The sequence below is a fragment of the Molossus molossus genome, unplaced genomic scaffold, assembly GCF_014108415.1.
Source record: "Molossus molossus isolate mMolMol1 unplaced genomic scaffold, mMolMol1.p scaffold_m16_p_20, whole genome shotgun sequence".
NCBI classification, from domain to species: Eukaryota; Metazoa; Chordata; class Mammalia; order Chiroptera; family Molossidae; genus Molossus; species Molossus molossus.
Window position 1 is genome coordinate 33,159,889 of NW_023425356.1, and position 24,101 is coordinate 33,183,989.

The 24,101-nt window shown below is 39.2% G+C and overlaps 1 protein-coding gene across 3 annotated transcripts in view; it reads left to right on the top strand.

Moving 5' to 3' along the window:
* LOC118637139 (complement receptor type 2-like) overlaps positions 1-24,101 on the top strand; it is a 145,820-nt gene that overhangs the window by 6,855 nt on the left and 114,864 nt on the right. The window contains exons 1-17 of one of the 3 annotated variants that reach the window (XM_036272313.1): positions 3,794-4,034; positions 4,714-4,799; positions 5,935-6,324; positions 7,766-7,954; positions 8,040-8,139; positions 8,362-8,444; positions 9,193-9,600; positions 10,206-10,382; positions 10,462-10,552; positions 10,833-10,909; positions 11,780-12,187; positions 12,558-12,734; positions 12,809-12,896; positions 13,249-13,331; positions 13,801-14,193; positions 22,114-22,299; positions 23,338-23,526. In XM_036272313.1, the coding sequence (XP_036128206.1) occupies positions 3,904-4,034; positions 4,714-4,799; positions 5,935-6,324; positions 7,766-7,954; positions 8,040-8,139; positions 8,362-8,444; positions 9,193-9,600; positions 10,206-10,382; positions 10,462-10,552; positions 10,833-10,909; positions 11,780-12,187; positions 12,558-12,734; positions 12,809-12,896; positions 13,249-13,331; positions 13,801-14,193; positions 22,114-22,299; positions 23,338-23,526 (3,256 nt within the window). In that variant the 5' untranslated portion in view covers positions 3,794-3,903. Of the gene's footprint in view, positions 1-1,166; positions 1,267-1,697; positions 1,784-2,341; positions 2,741-3,673; positions 4,035-4,713; positions 4,800-5,934; positions 6,325-7,765; positions 7,955-8,039; positions 8,140-8,361; positions 8,445-9,192; positions 9,601-10,205; positions 10,383-10,461; positions 10,553-10,832; positions 10,910-11,779; positions 12,188-12,557; positions 12,735-12,808; positions 12,897-13,248; positions 13,332-13,800; positions 14,194-22,113; positions 22,300-23,337; positions 23,527-24,101 lie in introns of those variants that run through there. The other 2 variants (XM_036272314.1, XM_036272315.1) reach the window with 2 other exon arrangements.

Below are 24,101 nucleotides of genomic sequence, written 5' to 3' on the forward strand. Positions count from 1 at the left end.
GTAAGTCGTCTCAATGAAGGGGGCTCCTGAGTTTTCCATGTTTTTTTTTTTTTTTTAATCCTAAGGGTATTAAATATTGAGGTTAAATTATAAAGCTGGCCAATCCTATTTACCTGCAATCTTTTTGAATTTGTTCTGTTTTCTTTGTACAGTGTTAGAGTGAGGTTAGAAGTTAGTATGCAAGGAATATTAGTTTCACCTCATTTTTGCCCATTTAATTAAAAAAATGCTTTTGAGTAACTACTAGGTGTAAAGCTTTAGACTAGATGATGGGGCCAGAGAGAACCGTAAAAGTTTGTTAGTCCCTTCCTGTGAAGAATCCCTATACTAATTGTACAGACTGACTTTGAACAAATACTGTACTATGATGTAATTTCACTTATTCATAGAGATAAATTTCTATGAGATCATGGAGAAGTAAATAATAACTGTTAGTTCAAAGAATTAGGGAAATCTAGGCATTCCAAGCAGAGGGAACAGCCTATGCAAAAGCATGAAGGTATGAAAGAACATTACGTTTATACAAAACAGAAAAATTCAGTATGGTTACAGTATAAAGTAAATGTTGAGAAATGGTAGTTGATGAAGGGGATTGGAGCTTAACAGTGACAGACCATGAGTTCTTTTCCAATCAACAACAGTAAGCCATTGTAAGTTTTTAAATGTAGGTAGTGGCATGACCACATTTATGCTCCTGAAAAATAATGTGTGCAGTGGTAAATGTTCATAGAAGATGGAGACCAGAGTTAGAAAGGTAAATTTTGTTACTCAGTGATCAAATGAGAGATTAAAGCAGTGACAGCATAGTTGGTTTGGAGATTTTAGAAATTCAGTCACTAAAATTTGGTGACCAACTGAATGAAGGGCAAGAGATAAAGAATGAGTTACAGAAAGGAAGTGATGACTGTAAGTTTTTTTGTTTTTAAGCCACAAGATTTGGTAGATGATGCCATCACCTGACAGAATATACAAAGGGAAAATAGAGATTATAATTATGGTTGACCACAAATAACGTTTGCCTGCACACTCAAAATATAGACTCAATTACTTTGAATAAACGTAAATAAACCAGTCAGCAAGTTTGGACAGTTGGGACTTAATGTAAAACACAAAAGCTCCCCCAAATTTCAGTCCCAAATCCTGCTTTGTTTTGTTTTCCCTTGTAGGTAAATCATGTGTTAGTCCTGGAGAACTCCTCTATGGCTCTGTTTCCATACCCATGGGTATGGAGTTTGGGTCAACAATTACATATTCTTGTGATAAAGGGTGAGTAGACAGGAGATATCTCCAGGTTACCTGGGTTTTACAGCAGTCCTTTCAACCAGAAACCAGCAGTCTTCCAAGAGAGATCTGAGTAATTGCCACCTACCCTTCAAAATAGATAAGCAAACAGAGAACCACCTACCTGAAATGCTCTAGAGACTACCTTTCAGGATTACCCACTAAAGACGATCCCTCTAAGAGAAAGGAAGGGGCTACTCCCCTTCTTCCCATTTTAAATCTCTACTGTTACTGCCAAGAAGGCAAATTTTATTTGGCTTTAGATTCTTCAGCCTTTTGTATAAGTCCTCAGTCTACCACTGTTCCTTGTCAAACATGATATTCTATTTTTTTCCATCCTTTCAGTGCACAAAGAACTAAGCTTTCCTCAAGTGTACATCTAGCTGGGAGATGATCACTCATCTCTTTGTCTTTAGGTATCGACTCATTGGTTACTCATCTGCCAAATGTATTATCTCAGGCAATACTGTAATCTGGGATAAGGACATGCCTCTTTGTGACTGTGAGTAAAATGATCCCTTTATTGCATCCTATGTAATTCCTCTTGTATCCTTATCTAGAGGAAAATCAGGCACCTACCAATAAAATGAGTGCTCAGACAAGTTATACTTGGTTTGAGAAGTTCTGGGCACAGAACTGTGGTTACTTTATGTTCTTCTAATCCCACCCAGTCCTTTGATTTCTCCTCTTTGATGATAAGTTATTTCATAGTGAATAAGGGTTTAAATTTAAAATATGCCATGAGATTACACACTGCCAAGATTATTCCATGAAAAATGTAGGTCATCCCAGGTGCCTCCTATAAAAGTTTACCTATATTCTTGGGATGGGATCATGTGATCAGTATAGGTTTTTTTGAGGTTTCATCAAGGAAGTTCTATGCATCTTCCTGCCTTGCTACTTTTTATTGATAACCATCTTTGAGATAAAGATGAACAATTTCAACAAAATGAATTAGTTGTAGGCTGAATTAGAAGTTGGTTTACAAGGCTGAAAACAAAATAACCAGAAGCTATAACATTTAAATGTCTTCTTTCTTTTTCCATCTGACCCCTAAAAGCTATTCTTTGTGAGTCACCCCCAGCCATCTCTAATGGGACCTTTATTAGCAGCAGTGGAGATAATTTTTACTATGGATTGGTGGTGACTTATAAATGCCATGTTGGAAAGAATGGGGAAAAGCTGTTTGACCTTGTGGGTGAGAAGTCAATATATTGCACCAGCAAAGACAATCGAGTTGGCATCTGGAGCAGCCCTCCTCCTCAGTGTATTGATATAGTCAAATGCCCAACTCCAGAAGTTGAAAATGGGATTATGGAATCTGGATATAGACGTTCATTTTTCTTAAATGATACTGTGATGTTTAAGTGTAAGCCTGGCTTTACCATGAAAGGCAGCAACAAGATATGGTGCCAACCAAACAATAAATGGAATCCTCCACTGCCAAGGTGCTTCAAGGGTGAGTTGGGTTGAAAATTTGGTATCTATAAATGAAATAAGACTTTTAGTTGAGTAGATACATGGTGGCTATGAGAAGAGGAGAAGAAAGGTAGTAGATGTGGTTGGGTATCCTGGCTAAATAATTTGAAAGTGACTTCTAAATGTTGGAGAGGTAGGAAATTTACTATATCCTGGAACAGTGAATAGTGTTAGATCTACATTAATGTAGGGGAGTTTAGAAGATGCTTTTTTAAAAAGGCAGATAGTACCAGAGCCAAGTAGCTGAGACTTTTCTAAAATATATTTATATTTTATTTAAATGAAGATAAAATTTATTCTCAGTCTTATTGGCCAAGCAACTGGGGGAAATTTGTTGATATCAGAATTTGATTCAAATATTTATATATATACATTCCCATATTGAAAAAATGTAGTCTTTATGCAATAAGGCTAGAATTAAGATTGAGTCTCTCCCCACATTCTCCTTTCTCCCTACTCTTACTAAGAAATACCTGACTCACAAAAACCTGTCAATATTGTGAGCCCCTCCTACAAGGTTCAGAACCTTCATCAACTTGGTTTGGGGAGCAGGAAAAATGAGTTAGATTTTGGTGGTGATAATGTATTGCCCAAGTTTGGTTCCCTTGACTCCAATAATAATGAGAGGATAATCAAGTTCATTTTAGTTAAATGAAGTAGACGATGATGACTGGATATATTTCCTGGTACAAGTCAAGAGACACAGGGCAGATGGTTGCCTGGTTCATCATGTCTAAAAACAGTAATGCCTGTTAGCCCATGCCACCTCACCAAATGAGTCTCTGCTTTACATTTAGGGGAGTTAATGTGACAACCTTCATCCCACCCCTGAGAACTCTAAGTTGGCTTAGCTTGTAGAGAAGAAAGTTCTTATTGCAGAAATAAAAGGCCTCTGGTCCTGTTCTTTTCTCAGGGTGTCTACCACCTCCACATATCCACCATGGTTCTTATAATCTAATGCATAAGGAATCTTTTGCAATTGGACAGGAAGTGTCCTACAGCTGTGAGGCTGGCTACACTCTTCTTGGAGCTAACCCTATACAGTGCACATCCTTGGGGACCTGGAGTCATACTGCCCTCAAATGTGAAGGTGCCTGAAGCTCTGCTCCATCTTAAGGAAACTCAGCTGTTTCCTGACTCTTCATGTGCCAGCCTTGTCTCTTTTTCCTAGTGAAATCATGTGACGCCATTCCAAACCACCTTCTCAACGGCCATGTGGTGGCTCCTCCTAATCTCCAGCTTGGGGCAAAGGTTTCCTTTGTTTGTGATGAGGGGTGAGTTTGAGGTGACAGGGCCTGAACTGAGACCTATGACTCATTGCTACACATTGCAAAATGTAATCTGTAAAGACAATTAATGTTTCTTCCTCACTCTGATGCTTTTCCTCCTCCTCTTTTTTTTTTTAACCTTTTATGATTAAGAATTCTGTTATTAACCAAATCCTATTGGTTTTCTTTAAGTTTATGCATTGTGCATGACCAGCCAACTCTGGGAATTATCCATGTATCAACTGAAAAATCAAAGTTTGGGATCACATGTTAAGATTTCTCTTATGGAGATGAATAGAAGATGGGGGTTTAGGAAGAGGGTCTCTTTGGGGTGAGCTTAGGGAACAAGATCATTGATATTTTCTTCACTTTAATTTGAGTTGTTTTTCTTTGTTTGTGTTTCCTTCTACATGGTCAAGAGAATCTTGACATTTGGATGCCAAATAGAAAAGGAATAAATTTTTAAAAATATGTGATCATTAGATTTTTTTTTCTGTCTTTTTAACTGGTCTGAAGTTATTCCATAGATGAACTGATTTACAAACAATCTTGGACTTTTTTCTTAAGCCTAAAATGCTGAAAATAATAGATCTCATTAATACCACCTACTTGAGAGAAGTGATTAAGTCCATGCAACTGAGAATTGGTTTGTTCTGGTGACGATTTGCTACCCTTATTGTTTAAGGTACCGGTTAAATGGCAAATCTTCTAGTCTGTGTGTCTCAGAAGGAATGAGAGTACTCTGGAATAATAAGTTTCCTGTCTGTGAACGTGAGTAGAAGCAAAAATAAGTATGACTCTTGCCTCTTGATTTTTGGTGTGTTCTCATGCATTTATCAATTATAACATCTTCTGTAGGTTCTGGAATGCAGACCAAAACTAAATTTATTCAGTGACTACATATTGTTTTGAGTATTCTATTTATATTAAGATAAAGGCTCTGGAAAGTTATTACTACTGAAACTGAGTAGCACTGCTCTACTAAAATGGTTTGGCCATGTGTTCTTATCCCAGTTCCTCTACTGATGAGCAACTCTTGGAGCTAACTGGGAATCAGCCAGCAGCTCTGGAGGCTGGCACTTTCCCTTTTGTTCTGAGACTCACTCAGGAAAGCTGTGCCTATACCAACCCAGCTATAAATAATTAACGATGTGACAAGTATATAAAGGATATGAGGTCATTATTCTACACTCTTGATCACGTCCTGTGGCTTTTTCAAAGGGGTGGAGCATCAAAGGGTAAAAAATGACTGTAGTGAGGCTGCAGTCCTTTAGTAGAGGGACAGAATGTACTTTCATCACTTGTAGCCCCAGTTGTGTGTTTGAAACAGGCATCGAATAATTTGTAAGTTTCAGGTGTTGTACTTTTTCCTTTCAGGTACTTTTATTTCTGAGTCTCATTACAACCTTATGAAGTAGCTTGATTTATATAATAGACTAGGAAACTGAGGCTTAGAGAGGGTAAGACTTGCCTGAAGTCACACAGCTATTGAATGACAGTGGGGATTCGAAACCAGGTCTACTGAGTCCACATTTCATTCGTCCACAGTGCCTCCCAACATGTGATTAGCATGTCATTAACATAATACTTTCATGTGCTGTTTACCTTTTGTTCTATTAAAATCTATTAGACTCGGAACTATTTAATAAATTTTGTTTCATTGTCATTGTGTGGTCAAGATGGTGCTAATAAGCCCTTTATTGATTTTTTGGCTGAGGATCAAGAGAAAGGTAAGAATTTAGGAGCTTGGGGATAAGTAGGGACTATGAGTAAGAAATAAGTTATATGAAATTCTAAACCTGTTTCTGATAAAGTGACATAACCTATATTTGGACTTTTAATCTAAATTGCAATCTTTTTGTTATCATAATCAATAATGCCACATATTTCCTTTTCTAATTTTTAGGGATTTCTTGTGACCCTCCTCCTTCTATCAGTAATGGCCGACCTAGTTACTATTCTGAACCTGTACCTCTTAAAACAGTGGTGAGGTACAGTTGCTCCGTTAACTTCCGCATCATTGGAGAAAAGACTCTGTTTTGTACAACTAAAGACCACGTGAGAGGAATCTGGGATAAAGCTCCTCCCAAATGTGAACATTTCAACAGATTTATTTCTTGCCCTGAGCCCAGAGTAGCAGGGGGACACAAAGATAAAATATCTAGACCACCATACAGACACGGTGATGCTGTGACATTTACCTGTAATGCCAACTTCACCATGAAAGGAAACAAGACCGTTTGGTGCCAAGCAAATAGAGAATGGGGGCCGACACCAGTGCCAATCTGTGAGAGCGGTGAGTATGAAATTGAACTGAGGTGGCAGGATGGACCCTTGCATTTCTGTGAGGGCAAAGCGTGTGCTGTCCTGCACAAAGAACAGTGTCCATGTGCGAAGGCTGGGTGAGGCAGGAAGCATGACAAAGGGTGAAAATTAGGGTTTCCTGTTTTGTTTATTTAGTTTTTTGTCACAAAGGGTATGAATGTTCACTTAACAAACATCAGTAGAACAAAAAATGTTAAAGCATGATGAGAAAAAGGAATTGAACATACCTAATAATTGAATAAGTGAGAGTTTGTTGGTGCTGGGTGAATTGTGTGAGTTTAAACTGTATCTGAGTTAATGTTAAAATGAGAAGAAGGGTGTATTTTTGCTAATAGACTTCACCTAAGTGGATTTAAAACTGATCTGTAAATAGCTGTTAATACAGGCTGGCAGAAATGATGCCCTGTTTTATGAGGCCTCTATAATCACCTTCTGAAGTGATGCACTATTTTCCCGAGTCATCTCCTCAGACAACATTTCAAATCAAACGACTTTAAAAGTAAAATGGGGATATCAGTAATAGTGTCAACAATTTAAATGAAGTTAAAAATAAATAGAAATAACAAGGAATGAGGAAGCAGAAAAATGAAGTAAGGATTACTATAAGTCTTTCATTTTTATTTAGTTAGGTTTATGTTGTTGCTGAAATCTAAATCTGGATATCAATCATAAAATTACAGGGACTGTCATGTTTAACAAATGTTTACCATCAAAATTAGCTATTTATTTTCTTAGTGAAGAACAGTATCAATCAATTCTAAATCAACAAGCTCGGAGAACCATTATTACAAAAATATGATTCTCTCTTTATTTGTAACTAGATATATAGTCTTGGAGATAAGGAAGCTATGAATATAGTCACTACATGAGGTAACTCTAGAAAATAATTAAGCCCTTATAAAGACTTAGGTAGACCTGTATGTATTGACATGGGAAAATATCGTGAACAGTGTTAAACTAATAAAGGCATAGAATAAGATGTGAGTACATATATACTCACCCAATATATATGTATACATATATTACATATAGGATCCCATAAAACTATATACAAACTATATACTATTTACTAGCTATATCTAGCAGGAAAACTCCCTAATAATATGCTACTTTTGGAGCAAAAAAAAAGGTGTAAGAAATAGGATGAGAGTATTGTGCAAAAGACTATTTTGGGTAAATAAAATTCTTTTCAAAATTATAAAGTGTAACTGAAAATGAAAAATAATGTGCTAATTGTGGTATAATATGGATATAATTAAATCACACTTGTTTGATCTTTAAAAAATTGAGTTGAAAATTTATGATTGTTTACTACAGATTGTGTCATTTATTTGGATCTATGTACTATGTCAAAATCTAGATTGTGAAGGATGTATCATCTGATCGCCTTTTTTTCTAATGTGTGTGTAAAGATTTCCCACTGGAGTGTCCACTACCTCCCATGATCCCCAATGGACATCACACAGGAAAGAATGTTGACCTCTTTGTCCCTGGATTATTTGTGACTTACAGCTGTAAATCTGGTTACTTGCTTGTTGGAAAAAAGACCATTCGTTGTTTGTCTTCAGGAGTCTGGAGTGATGACATTCCAAAATGTGAAGGTAGCCTAAATTTAGAATCCATTTTCAGAAATTAGGCTATTCCGTTATTTGCCATGCTTTGCGCATCTTGGGCTTGTTTCCTTAGAGGCACAGTGTGAACCTCCAGGACAACTTCTCAATGGGAAGACAGAGGGGCCTCCAAGTCGTCGGGTTGGTCAAACTGTGAACTTTTCCTGTAATGAAGGGTGAGTGTCTGGAGGACCTATGAGATTTGTTTCACTGGGCTTCTCTGTGCATGGTGTGACCTGTGAGGATCTGCAGAGAGCCTGGTGTAAGGTTGTGAGAAAGAATGCAGATAAGAGTTGATGCACACAGTTTAAATGAATTTGTCTTGGACTTTAAGTAGAGGTTATTGATCCATATCACCAACTGCCTAATAGTTCTGAATGACTACCCTCTGTCTTCAGGTATCAGTTACAAGGCCAACCTTCTAGTCGGTGTGTAATTGTTGAACAGAAAGCTTTATGGACCAGGATGCCAGTATGTAAAGGTAGGTTATGCATCTGTGGTTTGCAACTAGATCATTGTCCAAGGCTCAATAGGACACTGAATTCTTTTAACTAAAATCCTTCGATTTAGTCGTTACTATACAGAACCTTACAGAGCAAATATCTCTCTTAGGCATCTTTAACGGTTATCATGGAAACACCCTTCAGTTACCTCTTCTCTGCTTATTGAAGTAAAACTGGATCCATAGGCCTTTCTTTCTCTAAAAGCTAAGTAGGCTTGTAAGCCAGGCCACACACTTAAGGGAGATAGATAATATATTCAGTAAAAGAAATCCAGCCCTGGCCAGTTTGGCTCAGCGATTAGAGCGTCGGCCTGCGGTCCAGAGAGACCCGGGTTCGGTTCCCGCTAAGGGCACGTACTTCGGTTGCAGTTTGTCCCCGGCCCTGGTTGGTCGTGCGGGTGGCAGCCACTCGATGTGTCCCTTCACGTCGATGTTTCTCTCTCTCTCTCCCTTCCTCTCTCTCCCTCCCACTCTATCTGTACAAAAAATGGAAAAATATCCTCTGGTGTGGATAAAAAAAAAAGAAATCCAAGTATCAGCAGAATTAGATATATTCTGGAATAAACCATACTTGTTGAGTTTTATTGCTGCAGCTGCCTTGATGGACTCATTAGTGATTCAAATATCCTAGGTCCCTGGACCCAGGAGATGAGTGTGGTTTCGAGTTGGAGGCTCTTTGTTTGCAGTACAGCTGCAGTCTTGTCATTTCTCTCTGTAATTTCTCTAGAAATTCTTTGCTCACCACCTCCTGATATTCTCAATGGAAGACATTCAGGCAACACTTCAGCGAATGTTCCATATGGAAGCACAGTCACTTACACTTGTGACCCGGGCCCAGAGAAAGGAGTGGATTTCATCCTGATTGGGGAGAACACTATCCGTTGTACCACTGATAGTCAGAAGACTGGGACCTGGAGTGGCCCTGCCCCACGATGCGAACTTTCCAGTTCTGGGATTCGGTGTCCACCTCCCCACATCCTTAGAGGCCAGATATTGTCTGGGCAGAAAGACCAATATTTGTATAATGACACTGTGGTATTTGCTTGCTTCTTTGGCTTCACCATGAAAGGTAGCAAGAGAATACAATGTAATGCCCAAGGCAAATGGGAGCCATCTGCACCAGTCTGTGAAAAGGGTGAGTGTTCCAATACCAAGAAAAGGTTCTACCGATTCATCTTTTCAAAGAATTGGAGGAAGGGGTTTTGGACTTAAGCTGGTCCTTTTCATTTTCTAGTCCCTCCAATTCTACTAAACACATATAGCATTTATAAATTAAATAGAATGCTGTTTTACACTACCCCCACCATTTATTCATTTTGTGGGAGTATCCTTAGGGAAAATAACATTAGGGAACACTAAGTTACCCATTTCTTTAGGGGGAAAATGCTTGTTTGTCCTAATACTGATGTCTTAAAAGGGAAGTCAGCAAAGCCCCCACCCAATGGTTATATTAGAATCTCCCCCTTGAAAGCATACAAGGTGATTCCTTAAGAAAGGAAGAGACAAGACAAGAGGTAAAGCACCCATTGGGAACTGATCAAAATCTGCAGCAGCTTGAATGCAGGAAAGAGAAAAAGGTTGAGAACCACTGATCTAAAATTACCCCACATGGGCTGCTAGGTACCTTCTGTACCATACAACTGCTGCTAGAGAGGAATGATAGCACTAAAGCCCATTTCTTTGGCTGTTTCTTCCTGTTGCTGTTGTTTATATATGAAAATTTTTCTTCTTTTCCTTTAGCTTGCCAAGCCCCTCCTAAAATCCTCAATGGGCAAAAGGAAGATGGACACAGGATCCACTTTGAGCCTGGAACATCCATAAAATACAGCTGTGACCCTGGTTATGTGCTGGTGGGAGAAAAATCCGTACTTTGTAGCCCTGAAGGGGTGTGGACACCCACTGTCCCCAAATGCAAAGGTGCCAGACTTCGCACGCAGATGTCTTGTGGTTGTGAGATTGCCTTGAGTTCATATCTCATCCTAGTCTCTTTTTTCAGTGGCACGGTGTGAATCTACAGGAAAATATCTCTATAACAAACCCCAGGGTCACTTTATTAGACCAGCTGTTAACTCTTCTTGCGGTGAAGGGTAAGTGAGTGCTGGCCCAGCCTGAACTAGGTCTGGCTCGTCAGTGCAAAGTGTGAGCTCTGTGTAAGAGTTGGCCTCAAAGACCCCTCCCTGTCCCGTGTTCACAGAAGTGCTGACTGTGCTATTTTTCCATGCATAGGAACTATGCCTGTGCAGCGGGTGATGGAGCTGATGCTGGGTACATTTTTGTCCCTATTGCTTCCTGTCCTGAAAGTGGTCCAATAGCTCTTGCTTAGCTTAGTGGTCACTAGATGGCAAAATGACATGATTCTATTTCTAGGTACCTGTTAGGTGAGAGTGTTTATGAACTGTGTAAAGGCACCATTCCTTGGTATGTGGAGACGCGTCTTTGTAACGGTGAGTAGCAAAAATAACTGAACCTGAAATAATCTGAGACCTATGCATGACTTGGGAGATTTCTATTATAGGCTATGTTGTGGGAATAAGAATATTAGACTCTGTTCCTTTTAACTGTGTCAACAGTTTTGCTGTCTTTCTACTGCCACCTCTATCAACTTGAAAGCATAGCAACCACTTAGTTTAAATGTATTTAGTTACTAATCCTCTTTTGTGATTTAGGTGTACAAGATTATAAGAGCAGTGAGTATATGAGCTGATCTTGCTTAATTTGGGGTACACTGTAGTTTAGTGGAGGAAAGGAGATTGGTGTGGGATCCGATCTCTTATTCTGTGTCTACTGCTTCAGATGATCTTGGATGATTTATGTAACTGAAACTCTAGCCTCTCAACATGAGACTGCAGACTTAAATGTTATTATATGAAATGGGATTATCTCTACTTTGTAAGTGAGAAAATTGCTTATTAAAAAATAGATAACAATAGTCTTGCTAAACTATCATGTCGCTTCAGCACAAGGATGGCACTCAAAAACAGCTTAATTCTGTGCCTTTGTGCCTTTTATTTTCCTGTTGTTTATTTTTTAAAATAAGTCTTCTTTTAATTAATAATCTACTGGTCCTTACTGCCTCACAATATGATGTCGATGTACATCTTCAATTTTAACAAAGATTCCCATTACAAAAATCTTTCCTATGAAACCAGTTAAATTGAAGTTTACACTCATGAGCTTTGGTATAATTCATATCATCAAAACTTTCCCGTAACCTTCAGGAAAAGGGATAACAACGGGTTCATAACCAGCTTCATGTCTCTTCCTTGGTGTCTAATACTGGAACAAAATTATATCGTCACTTCTCTTTTCTCCAGAAATTACCTGCCCACCACCCCCTGTTATCTACAATGGGACACACACAGGGAGTTCCTCAGAAGACTTTTCATATGGAACCACTGTCATTTACACATGTAACCCTGGGCCAGAGGAAGGAGTAAAATTCAGCCTCATTGGGGAGAGCGCCATCAATTGTACAAGCAATAGTCAAGGGAGGGGCACCTGGAGTGGCCCTGCTCCGCTCTGTAAACTGTCCCTCCCTGCTGTTCAGTGCTCACATGTTCAGGTTGCAAATGGATACAAGGTATCAGGCAAAGAAGCGCCGTATTTCTACAACGACAGTGTGACATTCAAGTGTGATGATGGCTTTACTTTGAAGGGCAGCAGTCAGATCCGTTGCAAAGCCAATAGCACCTGGGATCCTGAAATACCCATTTGTGTAAAAGGTAAAATACCCAATGGGGAACAAAAGGTATTTATTATTCTTATCTCCCACTCAAGAGTAGGGTCATGGAAAAGTCAACAGGGCACAGATGACTATCCCATTTCTTCCATCTGTAACAATGTTCTATATGTTTTATATATGTTCTTTGTGTAAATGCCTCTTGTATCTAGAATATATTCAAGGTAGATAATGAGAAGAGCTGTTTAAAGATGCCTAGTTCTTTCAAAACAGCAGGAAACATTTAGTAATGCATTACAACTTTATAGTCTTTGTCTTAAATGTTTAAGATTGTTGTCAAATGTTGTACATTTAATGTTCTTGAGTATAAATTCCTGTGTTGTTGGTATTTATGTGGGAAGTTTTCTCTTCAGACTGCCAGCCACCTTCTAAGCTCCACCATGGTCAGCATACAGGTGGAAATAGGGTCCTCTTTGTCTCTGGGATGACTGTAGTCTACACTTGTGACCCTGGCTACTTGCTTGTGGGAAACAAATCCATTCACTGTATGCCTTCAGGAAATTGGAGTCCTTCTGCCCCTCGGTGTGAAGGTACTTTCAGTTCTAGAGTTGCCTTTCTCTTTGGTATCAGGCATGTGTAAGTAATTCTAACTTTTCTCCTCTAGAAGCACTATGTCAACCTGTGAGAAAAAATATTCAAGAGCCTCCAGTTGGTTCGCATGTGATTCCAGTTAATACATCCTGTCAAGATGGGTGAGTATGAGATGATCCGTACAGAGAGGGTCTCCACTTTGTTTTGTGCATTAATTCCACTCTCAACTTGTCTTGGTGACTCTCTTTAGAGTTCCTCATTGCAACACTCCCTGAGAATATGAGCTTCTAAAGGTCTCCTAAGCAGCATCTGACTTTTTAGTTCTTTCTTGACATGGAATTAGCTTTGCTGTGAGCAACTAATCTAAAGTAGTTTTCTCACTTGGAGGGCCAAGGGTTTTAATTCCTCCCTACTGAATTTCTTATGTAGGAGTTCCTCTATTAGTGGTGTGAGGAGGTAAGGTTTTAGAGATGTGACAGTGGGAAGGAGAATTATATTATACTCTTTCTCTAGGTACCGGCTGACTGGGCATACTTATCAGGAGTGTGAAGATGCTGGGAATGGGGTTTGGTTCCAAGGGATTCCACTCTGTGAAGGTGAGATAGAAATTAAAGTTTTCAGTGGGGTAGTAGGGAGTTATAGGGGGCAGGCCACCTAAGAACTAGTGTATAATTACCTCAACAGTCTATGTGTTCTGTCTCAGTGGATCTAAGATAAGACATATCTTTCACAGTGTGGTCAGCACTGTCACTGGGAAGCAAAGTTGTCAAGTAGGAAGTGAATATTTAGCATACATCTGCTAACTGCTCAATATTTTTAAAAAATGCAACAAATATAGCCTAGATTTCTATTTTATTTTTAAATTATTTGGAACAAATATGTATGACTCATATAATCAGAAATTAATAAAACTGTTATTGATGAAAACACAATGCCATTTGTAAATCTAAATAATGTTATGGTTGTGTGCAATATATACAGTTAGATAGTTTTATTTGTATCTGAATGATGATTATCCACCTTGGTACACTAGCTGAAGCAGAATTTCCTAAATCTTTTCTGCAGCTATTCACTGTCAGCCTCCACCAGTGATTGACAATGGGAGACACACAGGTGTGATGGCAAAACGCTTTCTATATGGAATGGAAATCTCTTATGAATGTGACCAGGGATACTCTCTTCTCGGGGAGAAAAAGATACGATGCACAAGTGATTCTAAAGGAAATGGATCTTGGAGCAGACCTCTTCCACAGTGCAAAAAATCTCCTCCTGTGACCCACTGCCCTAACCCAGAAATCAAACATGGATACAAGCTAAATCAAACTCGTCTGTCATATTTCCACAATGACATTGTACAGGTTGCCTGCAACCCTGGTTTCATCATGAAAGGCAGTGATTTGATTAGGTGTCATTTCAATAACAAATGGGTGCCAGGTGTTCCAACTTGTATCAAAAAGGGTAAGTTATTTCAAGAAGTTAACTATGGTATGTTGCTCAGAACAAGCACGAATATTTTTGAATCTGCACTTGCCCTTTGACCTAAAGAAATGCATGTAAGAGCTAAAGCAATTATGTTGTTTTACCAGATACCTGCTTTCTCACTCACTTTTTTCCCTTTCCTTTCTAAGTGGGTTGAGCAAAAGTATATGAAAGGGGCCCTGGCCAGTTTGGCTCAGCAGCTAGAGCTTCGGCCTGTGGTCCAGGGAGACCCAGGTTCGGTTCCCGCTAAGGGCACGTACCTCAGTTGCAGTTTATCCCTGGCCCTGGTTGGTCGTGTGGGTGGCAGCCACTCGATGTGTCCCTTTCACGTCAATGTTTCCCTCTCTCTCTCTTCCTCTCTCTCCTTCCCACTCTATCTGAACAAAAAATGGAAAAAAAAATGTCCTCAGGTAAGGATTAAAAAAAACGTATACGGAAGGGTAATGGTTAACTTCCAAGATGATGGTGTCTACAAAATTTATTGTTTTTATTAAATTAGAATAATAAAAATGGACCTACCATTTTGCAGGCAAATATTGGCAGTAGTATTGCTTGATAATTTTATATTTAAGTCTGTAATACCAGCCAGAAAGAGAATTTTGGGTGTTCTGAGGAGTGAAGCTGACTTCAGACCCACGGACTTGCCTTTCTTGTAATTTTTATTCACCTTCGTCAGTTTCATGCCTGTCAGCAACTAGGTGACTATCTACAACAGAGGCTGGCAATTAATGATCTAAGAACTGACTTCAACTCACCAGAACTGATCTCTTTGGCTAACACAGTAATCTTTATTGAACCCCAATCCATAGCCTAAGATAAATGTTGAAGCTGAAATCAGTGAGGGTTCCCTTTGCTTTCCTGCATGGCAACAGTTGCTTGAACTGGACTTCAGCTATCAATTTTATTTACTTTTTATTTTTTATTACTTAATTAATTTATTTTTGTTACAGATGTTTCTCCTTTATCCCACACTGATTCCCCGCTTCCCCTCCCTCCCTGCCCTGTCCGCAGTTTTGTTATCCATGTCCATTGTTCATGCATACATGCATATAAATCCTGTGGTTTGTCTCTCCCCCACCAACCCGTCTTCTGGGGATTGTCAGTCTGTACTCCACATCCACATCTCTGGGACTACCCCATTCCTCAGACTGTTATGTTCATTATATTCCACAAATAAGTGAGATCATGTGATACTTGTCTTTCTCTGTTTGGCTTGTTTCACTTAGGATAATACTTTCCAGGTCCCTCCATATTGTCTCAAAGGATAAGAGATCTTTCTTACAGCTGCATAGTACTCATTGTGTATATGTACCACAGTTTTTTTATTCATTCATCTACTGATGGACATTTGGGCTGTTTCCAGATCTTAGCTATTGTATATAGTGCAGCTATGAACATGAGGGTACAGATATTCTTTCTGATTGGTGTTTCAGGCTTCTTAGGGTATACTCCTAGAAGTGAAATCACTGAGTCAAATGAAAGTTTAATTTTCAATTTTTTGAGGTAACACCATAGTGTTTTCTACAGTGGCTGCACCAGTCTGCATTCCCACCAGCAGTGTACTAGAGTCCCCTTTTCTCCACACCCTCACCAACACTAGTTGTGTGATGATTTGTTGATAGCGGCCATTCTGACAGGTGTGAGGAGATACTTCATTGTTGTTTTAATTTGCATCTCTCTGATGATTAGTGATGTTGAGCATTTCTTCATATGTCTCTTAGCCATTGTATGTCCTGTTTGGAGAGGTGTCTTTTTAGTTCCTCTGCCCATTTTTTAATGGGGTTCTTTGACTTCCTTTTGTTGAGTTGTATGAGCACTCTATATATATTGGAGATTAACCCCTTATCTGATATATCATTGGCAATTATGCTCTCCCATACAGTGGGTTGCCTTTCCATTTTGATGATTGTATCTTTTGCTGTGTAGAAGCTTTTGAGTTTGATGTAATTCCATGTGTTCATTTTCTCCTTTGTTTCTGTTGCCTTAGCTGATGTATCAGTGAAAATTCTGCTGTGTATGATGTCTGAAATTTTGTTGCCTACAGTTTCTTCTAGGATTCTTATGGACTAATGAGTCACATTTAAGCCTTTTATTTATTTTGAGTTTATTCCTGTGTATGGTGTAAGTTGATGGTCTAGTTTTGTTTTTTTGCATGTACCTGTCCAATTTACCCAACACCATTTATTAAAGAGTCTGTCTTTATTCCACTGTATGCTCTTGCCACCTTGGTCAAATATTAATTGAGCATATTGCCTTGGGTCCATTTCTGGGTTCTCTGTTCTGTTCCACTGGTCTATATGCCTGTTCTCATGCCAGTACCAGGCTCTTTTGATTATAGTGGCTTTGTAGTATAACCTGAAATCTGATAATATGATGCCTCCAACTTATTTCTTCTTTTTCAAGATTGCTATGGCTATTCGAGGTCTTTTTTGGTTCCATATGAGCTTTTGAAGTATTTGTTCTAGTTCTGTGAAGTATGTCGTTGGTATTTTGATGGGGATTGCATTGAATCTATAGATTGCTTAGGGTAATATGGACATTTTAATGATGTTAATTCTTCCAATCCATGAACAAGGTATGTGCTTCCACTTTTTTATATCTTCCTCTATTTCTTTTTTCAATGACCTGTAATTTTCTGCAAATAGGTCCCTTATTTCTTTGGTTAAGTTTATTCCTAAGTATCTTAATTTTTTTGCCAAGACGGTAAATGGGATTGTTTTTTTAGTTTCTCTTTCTGTGAGTTTATCATTGGTGTATAAGAATGCCATCAATTTTTTGACATTAATTTTGTATCCTGCTCCATTGCCAAATTGGTTTATTAAGTCTAGTAAATTTTTGATGGAGTCTTTGGGGTATAGTATCATGTCATCTGCGAATAATGACAGTTTCACTTCCTCCTTTCCAATTTGGATCCCTTCTATTTTTTCTTTCTGTTTGATTGCTGTGGCTAAGACTTCCAGTAATATGTTAAATAAGAGTGGCAAAAGTGGGCATCCTTGTCTTGTTCCTGTTCTTAAGGGAAATGCTTTTAATTTTTTCCCATTGAGTATAATGTTGGCTGTAGGTCTTTCATATATGGCCTTTATTATGTCGAGATATGATCCTTTATTCCCACTTTGCTGAGTATTTTTATCAGAAATGGGTGCTGGATTTCGTTGAATGCTTTTTCAGCATCTATTGATATGATCATGTGATTTTTATCTTTCATTTTGTTTATGTGGTGTATCACATTTATTGATTTGTGAATATTGTACCATCCTTGCATCCCTGGGATGAATCCCACTTGGTCATGGTGAATAATTTTGTTGATATATTGCTGGATTCGATTTGCGAGTATTTTGTTCAGGATTTTGGCATCTATGTTCATCAGGGATATTGGCCTGTAGTTTTCTTTCTTTGTGGTGTCTTTTTCTGGTTTTGGAATTAGAGTTATGCTGGCTTCATAAAATGAGTTTGGAAATCTTTCTTCTTCTTGAATTTTTTGAAATAGTTTAGGAGAATGGGTATTAGTTCTTTTTTGAATGTTCGGTAAAATTCCCCCGTGAAGCCATCCGGGCCTGGGCTTTTGTTTGCTAGGAGAGTCTTGATTACATCTTCAATTTCTTTTGTTGTTATTGGTCTGTTCCAGTTTTCTGTCTCTTCTCAGTTCAGTTTTGGGAGACTATGTGCTTCTAGATATTTGTCTGTTTTGCTTAGATTGTAAAATTTGTTGTTGTAAAATTGTTCATAATATTTGTTAACAATCCTTTGTATTTCTGTGGTGTCAGTTATTACTTCTCCTTTTTCATTTCTGATTTTGTGTATTTGGGTTCTCTCTCTCTGTTTCTTGGTGAGTCTAGCTAAGGGTCCATCAATCTTGTTTATCTTTTCAAGGAACCAGCTCTTTGTTTCATTGATCTTTTGAATTGTTTGTTGTTGTTGTTGTTGTTTTTTGGTCTCCACATCATTTATTTCTGCTTTGATGTTTACTATTTCTTTTCTTCTACTTGCTCTGGGGTTTTCTTTTTGTTTGCTTTCTGGTTCTTCAAGTTGTGAGGTTAGATAGTGTATTAGAAATTTTTCTTGATCTTGAGGTAGGCCTGTAGTGCTATGAACTTCCCTCTCAGAACTGCTTTTGATGCATCCCATAGATTTTGTGTTGTTGTGTGTTCATTTTAATTGGTTTCCAGGAAGTTTTTAATTTCTCCCTTGATCTCCATGGTAATCCATTTACTGTTCAATAACCTGCTATTTATCTTTCATGTTTTTGAATGTTTTTGCATGTTCTTGTTACAATTGATTTCTAGTTGCATGCCATTGTGATCTGAGAAGATACTTGATATAATTTCAATCTTCTTGAACTTGTAGAGACTTAGTGTGTGCCCTATATGTGATCTATCTTTGAGAATGTCCCATGTGCACTTGAGAAGAATGTGAATTCTGCAGTTTTGGAGTGTAATTTTCTGTAGATATCAATTAAATCCATTTGATCTAGTGCTTCATTTAGAGTCTGTGTTGCCTTGTTAATTTTTAGTCTAGAAGATCTATCCAGTGATGTCAGCAGGGTATTGAAGTCCCCTGCTATGATTGTATTGCTGTCGATTTCTCCTTTGAAGTCCTCCAAAAGATTTTTAATATATGTTGGTGCTCCTAAATTGGGTGCATATATGTTTACCAAGGTTATATCTTCCTGTTGGATAAATCTTTCAATATTATGTGGTGGCCTTCCTTGTCTCTAGTTATGGCCTTCATTTTGAAATCTACTCTATCAGATATGGGTATTGCTACCCCAGCTTTTTTTTTGTTTTTAGTTTGCTTGGAAGATTTTTTTTCCATCACTTCACTTTCAACCTATGTGAGTCTTTTGTTGTGAGGTGGGTTTCATGTGAACAACATATATGTGAGTCATGCTTTCTTATTCAGTCAGCTACTCTGTCTTTTTATCGAAATATTCAACCCATTCACATTTAAGGTGATAATTGATATGTACTTATTTATTGCCATTTTTGTTTAGTGTGGTTCTATTTATCTTCCTATTTCTTCTACTAATCACAGCACTCCTTTTAGCATATCTTGCTGTGCTGGTTTGGCGTTAATATATTCCCTTAGCCTTTTTTTGTCTGGAAAACTCCTTATTTGACCTTCCATTTTGAATGATAGCCTTGCTAGACAGAGTAGTCTTGGATTCAGATCCTTGTTGTTCATGACCTTGATTACTTCATGCCACTCCCTTCTGGCCTGTAGTGTTTCTGTTGAGAAGTCAGCTGAGAGCCTTATAGGGTTTCCTTTGTAGTTAACCTGTTGCTTATCTCTTGCTGCCTCTAGGATTCTCTCTTTGTCTTTAATTTTTGGCATTTTAATTACTATGTGTCTTGATGTGGGCCTGTTTCGGTTATTCTTACTTGGTGCTCTCTGCACATCTTGAACTTGAATGCCTTCTTCCTTCACCAAGTTAGGAAAGTTTTTTGTCACTATTTCTTCAAATATATTCTCTAACCCTTGCCCATTTTCTGCCTCTTCGGGGACTCCTATGATGCAAACGTTATTACGTTTTCAGTTGTCCCACAGTTCTCTTAAGCTGTCTTCCTGTATTTTAATTGTTTTTTCCTTTTGGTTTTCTGATTGGTTGATTTTTTCTAACCTGTTTTCTAATTCACTCATCTGGTCCTCAGCTTCCTCTACTCTGCTGGTTAGTCCTTCCAATGTGTTCTTAATTTCTGCTGTGTCATTCTTTATTTCTAGTTGGTTGGTTTTCAGTGTTTCTATATCTTTACTCATGGTGCTGATGTCCTTACTCATGCTGTTGAGCTTCCTCAAGATCATGGCTCTGAACTCTATTTCAGATAATTTGTTTAGCTGCATTTAATTGATCTCATCTTCAATAGAGTTCTCTTGTTCTTTCATTTGGGATTTGTTTCTTTGTTTCACCATTTTGGCTATCTCAGTGGGTTTTGGAGCCTGCCAAATGTTCCCTGTGGATGTTGGTGTTCTGCTGTTTGTGGCTCCCTCTACTGGGTTTGGATGAGCCTCGGTGGGCCCATGTTAAACACCACTGTCAAGTCTTACTTTCCTGGGTAGATTTGCAAGCCCAGGAAAGGTTCCGTTATCCTCTAGCATTTTCCTGGTGGCTAGTAGTCTCAGTTACTCAGTGCCTTGGAATATAGCCCTAGTGTTCTTCATAAGAGAATTTCCAATGGGTGGGATAGAGGCTAGTTGTTAATGAGCCTCAATTTGCATTTATTTTCCTCACCTGGGAAAGGCTGAATCTTGGAGGTGGCGGGGGGCTGCTGTTTTCCCCACAACTTGGGAAGGAGCACACTGGCCACTGGCCTTTGTGACCGCAACTCAGCAAAAACTCTGAGTGCTCTCCAAATCCCGGGTGTCCCCACAGAGTTCCAGCCCAGTTTGCCCTCCCTCTGCTATAGCCCCCAGGTGAGTGGCTGTGGCTATTTTAGCACAGTGTCCTGGCTCTCTGTGCTGTGGAGCTGGCTTGGTCTTTATTCCCCAAGGGTGCTGCTCACGGCTAAGACTGCTGCTGTCACTGGGTTCCCAGCCCACCACCCTTTTGCAACCAGTGTCCCTGGTTATATGGTCTTGTCCTGCTGCTTTTCTGTTGCTTTTATCCGAGGATTTGTCTTTATTTTAGTTGCAATTCCCATTTGGTCCTGGGAGATCGGCTGGATAGCTTCTTTTCACTCCACCTCCATTTTCACCTCCTCTAGGCCTATCTTGTGCGCAGCTGGGTTGCACAGGCCTTCCTGGTGCCCCTGCACCCTGCAGGTCCTGCAGGTAACTGGATGGCACAGTCCCTGCTGGGTAGCACAGGCTTATCTGGTTCCCCCGCACCCTATGGTTCTGGTGGGTTGTCAGCTGGATTGCACAGTTCCTCTCAGGCTCCGGCTTCCCACTACTCTTGTGAGCTACTGGACTGTAAAGGCCTCTGTGGAGCCCCAGGTCCCACAGCTGGTGGCTGGGGAGTGCTGCTGCCCCGTGGGGCTCAACTTCTGCTCAGCTTTTGCTATAGTTTTTGGGGATGGGTCTCAGCTGCTAGTCTGTGCTTCTGTTGCCTGGGGATGGATGTCTGCTCCCCAGCCTCTGTTGCTGGGGGTATATCTGGACTCTGATCCAGCTGCTACTGTGGGGGATGATGCTGGGCTCCCAACTGTCTGTGGCTTCCGAGACCCGACCTTGGGAGCTCCACTACTGTGCACTGGTCTGTGTTGACAGTTTCCACTGGTCTGATGGTGCCAGGTATACTGGTGGGCTCAGGTTGCTGGGCCCTAGCTGCTCTCACTGCCTCCTCTCAGGGAAGACCCGGGATCTTCCAAAATAGTGGGACCTCCCCGAGGCTCAGGGAGAAGTGCCCTGAAGGGCTGCTTACAGTGGTAGCTGGCTGCTCTGTCCACAGCACAGGAACCTTCTGCTCTGCGGCTCTGCACTGCTCGGGTTTTGTCATCCACCTTTACATCCACTCACACTCTCTCACACACTCACCCTCCCTCCAGTCCTGCCCGCCACCCTTGGCTGTCAATTTTAGAGGGGCAGATTCTTTCTTATTTGTCATATTTGATGGCTTCACTTCCTGGTAAGCATTTGAGTATGTGACCCTTAGACTTCATCCTTCCTGCTATTTAAAGGGAAAAGGAAAGAATACAATTGGCTACTAGATGACATCTGTGGGCTGCAACTATTGATGTTTCATTATCTTACTTTCGACATTTTTCTTCGGATCATATGCAACATGTAGGCAGTGGAAATCTCTGTCCTTTTCTGTTTGGTTTGGGTGGAATGGATGTTACCAGATACCAATTAGTTGACGTGTTGCCTGCTTTCTTTCTGTGTGGGTTATCACCTACAGAGAGTGTTGGCTGTGTGTTCCTCTGTGTTAAATTAAAGACCCTTTTTTTATTGGTATTTCAGCTTTCATAGGATGTCCCCCTCCATCTGAGATCCCCAATGGAAATCATACTGGTGGAGATATCGCTCAGTTTTCTCCTGGAATGTCAGTCCTGTACAGCTGTGATCCAGGCTACCTGCTGATAGGAGAAGCACTCCTTCATTGCACACATGAGGGAATATGGAGCCAACCTGCCCCTTATTGTAAAGGTACTTTATCTCTTTTTAAAAATTTTAAATCATTTTGTCCCAAATAGTATATTCAGTTAGGTACTTTTAATTTAAAATTCCCAAGTGCCTTAACGAGATCATTTAGTTAAATGAATTTCATTAGATTAAGACATTAATCTAAATACCACAAAAGAAGAAAAATTACTTAGGGTGTAGTCTATCTGATGAGTGATTACTTATGTAGCCATTTAAATATAGAAAGTTGAAATACTTACGGAAGTTAAACAACCAAAGTGTAGACTGAAATTACACTGTGATTACAGTTATGATAAGTACACATCTGACCAAATACACTGAAAAAGTCATGTGCTTTTTCATTAGTATTTCCTTTGAGTGACAGTGGAATTATGAGTATTTTTTTTAATAAAAGTTTCAGAATGTCATTTTTATGAGGCATGTGTAATATGAGCATTGAGTTAATATGTAATATTTGTTGAGCACTTTTTGCTGTGTGTCTGGTACTGTGCACAACATTTTGAGTGTAGTCATGCAATGTTTTTGAGAACCACATAAAGTTGGTGCCATTATTATTCCTATAGTAGAGAGCAAGTATCAATAGAATGAAGAGGGTTGTGACTTTTTGAAGGTCACACATTAGGAAGTCCTAGACTCCGGATTTTTACCCAAAATCTCACAATATTGACCCCTACACTGAAGAGATGAAAGAAGAAAGGAGGAAGCATGTATGTGTATGAAGAATTGTAGAGTAAGAGTCTATGCTAATAAAACAGTAATTTAGAATTCTTACCTCTTTAGCCCTAATAACTTCTCTAACAAGTCATTAAAATCAACCAGCTATTAGTTTACAAACTATAGCACAAGGAAGGAAAATAATCCGGCTTAAATTACCTAGAGGGTATTGAGATAGATGAGTAACACTGAAAGATACTACGTAGGTTATCATTTTGTTATTTCAATGAGGCTTTACTTACTGAGAATGAACTAAGTTGGTTTAATAACATTTTCCATTAAGAACAGTATCTACTTCATTGGTAAATTAGATTCCTTTAATTTCAGAGGTAAACTGTAGCTTCCCAGAGTATATGAATGGACTCCAGAAGGGGCTGGAGTCTGGGAGAAAGTATCAGTATGGAGCAGTTGTTACTTTGGAGTGTGAAGACGGATACACCCTGGAAGGCAGTCCCCAGAGCCAGTGCCAGGAGGATCATGGATGGAATCCTCCCCTGGCTGTTTGCAAATCACAAGGTAAGTGCAAGGGACTTTGCTGATACTTGTCTCACTGGAGTAAAAGGAGTGAAGGGATCCCCGCAATGTTAAGGATTCCTCTGAGTTTTAAATTGACACAGGCCTGTAACCAGTGGTGCAATAACAGACAAATTTGAAGTTGGTTATCTATTCTAGAAAAGAAAAGAAAAAAAAACTTTCTGAGGATGAGGGCAGAAAAGAAAGAAAGTTAAGGGAACACTAACTTAAAAGGTACAAAACTAACCTTCCATTTTCGTAAGGAGTTGCTGCCGAGGCTTCCCTTACTGCTGAGCCTTGATTTATAAGTGCTTACCAGTTTGACAGGGACCTCAAAAAATATGTAACAAACCAGTTATAACAGTTAATATTTGCATTCTAATCTGAGAAATCTCTAATTATACTGAGTATATTGGTATATTAGTTGGTGAACCACCCTAACTTAATTAAAGTAAAACTTTTTAAAAACTCCAATGAATTGTTATATAAGAAATGAAAGAAGAGTGGGCAGAATTAAGGTTCCAGTTCATCTTTATAAGTAGATTTAGAGAGACAGGAGTCTTCACGTAGAGTGCTAG